We start from the raw sequence: 4,274 nt of genomic DNA, 5'->3' as shown, positions 1-4,274 counted from the left end.
AAAAAAAAAAAAAAAAAAAAAAAAAAAAAAAGAAAGGTTAAAAACAGGATTTTTCAGGTTTCTTCCAAGTTGGCCAATCTTTCCCATCAAGGGGGCACAAAAGTGAAGCTCAGCAGATTCAGCCCCCATGCCATTCTCTCGAGAACTTGACTGGAAACTAGTTCCCCTTCCCCAAATGTCCAAGTCAGGTTCTAGCAACCGGCTTGGTTAGGGGTCCTGGTGGGAAAAGAAGACCCACCTCCCGCTGTGACCCGATCGTGGGTCCTTCCCAACACCACATGGGGAGGGGTGGCGAGCTCCGAGGGGCCCCTGGGGATCCAGGACGAGAGGAGCTTGGCTGCAGAACAGACCCTGAGGGACCCAGGGACCCAGGCGGCCCCGCTCTATCACCTCCCAGTGCAGGTCAGCCCTGTGGACGCGCGGCTCATGGTGTTTGACAAGACAGAGGAGACGTGGCGGCTGCTGTGCTCCTCACGCTCCAACGCCAGGGTGGCAGGTCTCAGCTGCGAGGAGATGGGCTTCCTCAGGTACCAGGGCGCCCCTTGCCGGGAGAGAGGAGTTACGGGAGAGTGGCCCGGGAGCAGGCCTGACCGCTGCCCTGTCCAGGGCCGTGGCCCACTCAGAGCTGGACGTGTGGACAGCAGGCACCAATGGCACATCGGGCTTCTACTGTGTGGACGAGGGCAGGTTGCCCCAGGCCCGGAGGCTGCTTGAGGTCATCTCTGTGTGGTGAGCGGGCAGCGGTGGGTAGGGGCCTCATCACCCAGTCCCTGCACCCACACCCACGTCCCTCCTTTCCCTGTGCTCCGCCCTCATGGGTCTCCATATTTTGTCTCTCTGTGTCTCCATCCCTGTCTGTCACAGCGACTGTCCCAGAGGTCGATTTTTGGCTACCGTCTGCCAAGGTGAGATCCTGGAACTCAGAAACTGTTCCCTTAGATGCCTCAGGGGAACTGTGGCCCCTCAGACTCTTCCCCAGGGGAGGGCTGTGTCTCCATAGGTGCCCTAAGCATGGGACCTTGGACTCCCAGGGCAGAACTGTTTCCCCTCTGGCCCTTCTCCCACAGACTGTGGCCGCAGGAAGCTACCCGTAGACCGAATCGTGGGAGGCCAGGACACCAGCTTGGGCAGGTGGCCGTGGCAAGTCAGCCTGCGCTACGATGGAGCCCACCTGTGTGGAGGGTCCCTGCTCTCGGGGGACTGGGTGTTGACGGCTGCCCACTGCTTCCCGGAGTGAGTGCCCAGGTGGGAGAGGCAGTGCCTCGGGCTGGAGGGCGCGCGCCAGCAGGCCGCCAGCCTCCCTCCTGTTCCCTGGCAGGCGGAACCGCATCCTATCCCGCTGGCGAGTGTTTGCCGGAGCTGTGGCCCAGGCCTCGCCCCAGGGTATGCAGCTAGGGGTGCAGGCTGTGGTCTACCATGGAGGCTATCTTCCCTTCCGGGACCCCACCAGCGAGGAGAACAGCAACGATATTGCCCTGGTCCACCTCTCCAACCCTCTGCCCCTCACGGGTGAGTCTGGGGACCAAGCCTCGCCTTGGGGACCCCAGAGACAGAGGAGAAAGGAGCGGCCAGGGTCGTAGATTAAATTGATCATTCAGGTATCCAGGTAGCAAGGGACTAATCCTTCAGGGACACAAACCAGACATTCACGGAAGGGTAAGTGCGGGCACTTTGGAAAATGCTGGAAATTTCTGAAAAAGTTAAAGTTTACCATTTGACCCAACAGTTCCACTCCTAGGGTATCTATCTGCTCAAGAGACATGAGATACATGTCAATACAGACACTTGTACCCGGATGTTCATGACAGCTCTATTCACACTGGCCCCATATGCCGGCTACTCAAATGTACATTATCTGACAAGTGGATAAACACATGTGGTATCTTCGTACCATGGACTAACATTTGTCCATAAAAAGGGGGAAGAAGAACTGATTCACTCTAGAACACAGATGAACCTTGGCCCAACTTAGCTGCACCTTCTGGCTCTGCCTTCGACTTATTATGAACTTTAGCCAAGTGGCTTGACCTCGGTTCCCTCCTCTGTACAATGGGGTGATAGATGCCCCAACCTGCCAGGACTGACGGAGGTTAAAGGAAGTGGTGCAGAAAAGCGTAGCACATGGGCATCTCCTGGGAGATGGCAGCTCTACTGTGGATGTTATAAAGGGACAGAGGAAGGGGACATGCTGGGGTATGTGGGGTGGCTGGACGGGCAGGTTTGCACCAGATGGGCAGGCCAGCAGGGGCTGGACTCTGGTCTCGCTTACAGAGTACATTCAGCCCGTGTGCCTCCCGGCGGCCGGCCAGGCCCTGGTGGATGGCAAGATCTGTACAGTGACCGGCTGGGGCAACACGCAGTACTATGGTGAGTCCTGTGTACCAGCTCTGGCACCTCCGTGACGGTGACTCTGAGCTGGGTGGGGGAAGGGCAGTCCAGTGGGGCAGTTGCAACACAACTCTGGGGTGTAGCCACCCTGAGGGGTGTGGGGTGGGCACCAGGAGGGAAGGGGATATGCCTGCTCCCCGAATTCAGCCAGCCTTGTCCACACATCCCAGGCCAGCAGGCTGCCGTGCTCCAGGAGGCCCGAGTCCCCATCATCAGCAACAACGTCTGTAATAGCCCCGACTTCTATGGGAACCAGATCAAGCCCAAGATGTTCTGCGCCGGCTACCCTGAAGGTGGGGTCGACGCCTGCCAGGTGAGGGACTGTGGGGCAGCTCCCAGCTTACCACACCCTGGGGCTACCTGTCTCAGGGCCAGTGGACCTCCTGGCTCCATCCTGAGCTCTAGCCGGGCTTCCCTCCCCTCCCAGGGCGACAGTGGTGGTCCCTTTGTGTGTGAGGACAGCATCTCTCGGACGTCACGTTGGCGGCTCTGCGGCATTGTGAGCTGGGGCACTGGCTGTGCCTTGGCCCAGAAGCCGGGTGTCTACACCAAAGTCAGTGACTTCCGGGAGTGGATCTTCCAAGCCATAAAGGTGAGATGAGCCCAGGTGAGGGAGCTGGGGTGGGAATGTGTGGGACTCTGATGAGGGGGCAGAGGGGGCAGATGTTTTTTGGAAACTCAGGCCCAGAAGAGGGCGCCCTAGGGAACGGATGGATTTCCATGGGCTTCTGGGGAAGGGAGACTAGTTGTGGGACTTTGGGGGTGCCTCACAGACCCCGAAAGCCCCTAGCTGTCTTTCCCCCAGACTCACTCCGAAGCCAGCGGCATGGTGACTCAGCTCTGACCTGTGGCGTTTCCTTGCTGCACCTGCCCCCAGGGCTGGAGTTGATCTAGGTGGCTCCATCCTCACATGGTAGGCTCCATGCTGGGCCTAGGATGGGACATTTTTCTTCTTGGGCCCAGTCCACAGGCCCAACGATAGCCTCCTCTCAGGTCCTGACTTCCATAGTGGCCGGCCCACTCAGCCCTGGGACCACCCACGCCTCACCCTCCCACCCCATGTAAATATTGCTCTGCCCCCTGGGGACTCTAGTCTGGGGGCCCCTGATGACAGGATGCTCTTTAAATAATAAAAAATAGTTTTGATTAATGTTTTCTCTGAGTTTGTACATGCATGAAGCAATTTTTGGAAAGAGGAAAGAGAGGAATTTGGAGCTGGCACAGATCAGGCAGGAAGTATGACTCCCTAATTCCAACTGACTGAAACAAAAGGATGGTTCACATAAATGGAAGTACTCTAGAGCATTCTGGCTTCAGGTACTGCTGGATCCAGCTGCTCTCAATTCTCCTTAAGTGTGTATCAGCTTCATTTCCAAGTAGGCTCCTCTCTAAACAGAGCTGTACCCCACCTGCATGTAAACTCCAGGCTTCCATGCCACAGACCAGCTTTGCAGCTCTAGTGGAAGAGAAATGCTTCTTTCTTTATAGCTCCAGCAAAATTAGTCCCAATTACCCCAAGCTTTCATTTGACAGGTTTTGGGTCATGTGCCCAACTCAGCAAATCAGTGCGCAGCTGATGTATAGCATAAGGGTGGGATCTAGGCCTTCAAGAATCAGACAAGCTGAGTGTGGGAGATTCCCCAGAGGAAAATGAGGGGCTGTTTCCAGGAGAACTTGACGTCAATGCTCAGTGAGCAGAAACAGACATCCATCTTGGGCCAATATAGAAAACAGCCCTGAGCCAGGCATGGTGGTGCAGGCCTGTAATCCCAGCACTCTAGGAGGCTGAGGCAGGAGAATCATAAATTTGAGCCCAGCCTAGGAAACTTAGTGCATTAACAAGATCCTGTCTAAAAAGAAAAGGAAAAAAAAAAAAAAAAAAAAAA

At 56.1% G+C, this 4,274-nt stretch overlaps 1 protein-coding gene across 3 annotated transcripts in view; it reads left to right on the top strand.

Moving 5' to 3' along the window:
* Hpn (hepsin) overlaps positions 1-3,348 on the top strand; it is a 14,875-nt gene extending 11,527 nt beyond the window's left edge. For 2 of the 3 annotated variants that reach the window (XM_010626323.2, XM_010626322.2), the window contains 9 exons: positions 398-527; positions 607-729; positions 865-905; positions 1,068-1,233; positions 1,319-1,509; positions 2,272-2,367; positions 2,559-2,701; positions 2,816-2,980; positions 3,194-3,348. In XM_010626323.2, the coding sequence (XP_010624625.1) occupies positions 398-527; positions 607-729; positions 865-905; positions 1,068-1,233; positions 1,319-1,509; positions 2,272-2,367; positions 2,559-2,701; positions 2,816-2,980; positions 3,194-3,232 (1,094 nt within the window). In that variant the 3' untranslated portion in view covers positions 3,233-3,348. The remainder of the gene's footprint in view (positions 1-397; positions 528-606; positions 730-864; positions 906-1,067; positions 1,234-1,318; positions 1,510-2,271; positions 2,368-2,558; positions 2,702-2,815; positions 2,981-3,193) is intronic. The other variant, XM_033765728.1, reaches the window with a different exon arrangement.
* The last annotated feature ends 926 nt before the right edge of the window (positions 3,349-4,274 follow it).

Source organism: Fukomys damarensis, unplaced genomic scaffold (assembly GCF_012274545.1).
Source record: "Fukomys damarensis isolate Sample0158 unplaced genomic scaffold, DMR_v1.0_HiC HiC_scaffold_19, whole genome shotgun sequence".
Classification (NCBI taxonomy): Eukaryota; Metazoa; Chordata; class Mammalia; order Rodentia; family Bathyergidae; genus Fukomys; species Fukomys damarensis.
This window is presented reverse-complemented; position numbering and strand designations above follow the sequence as displayed.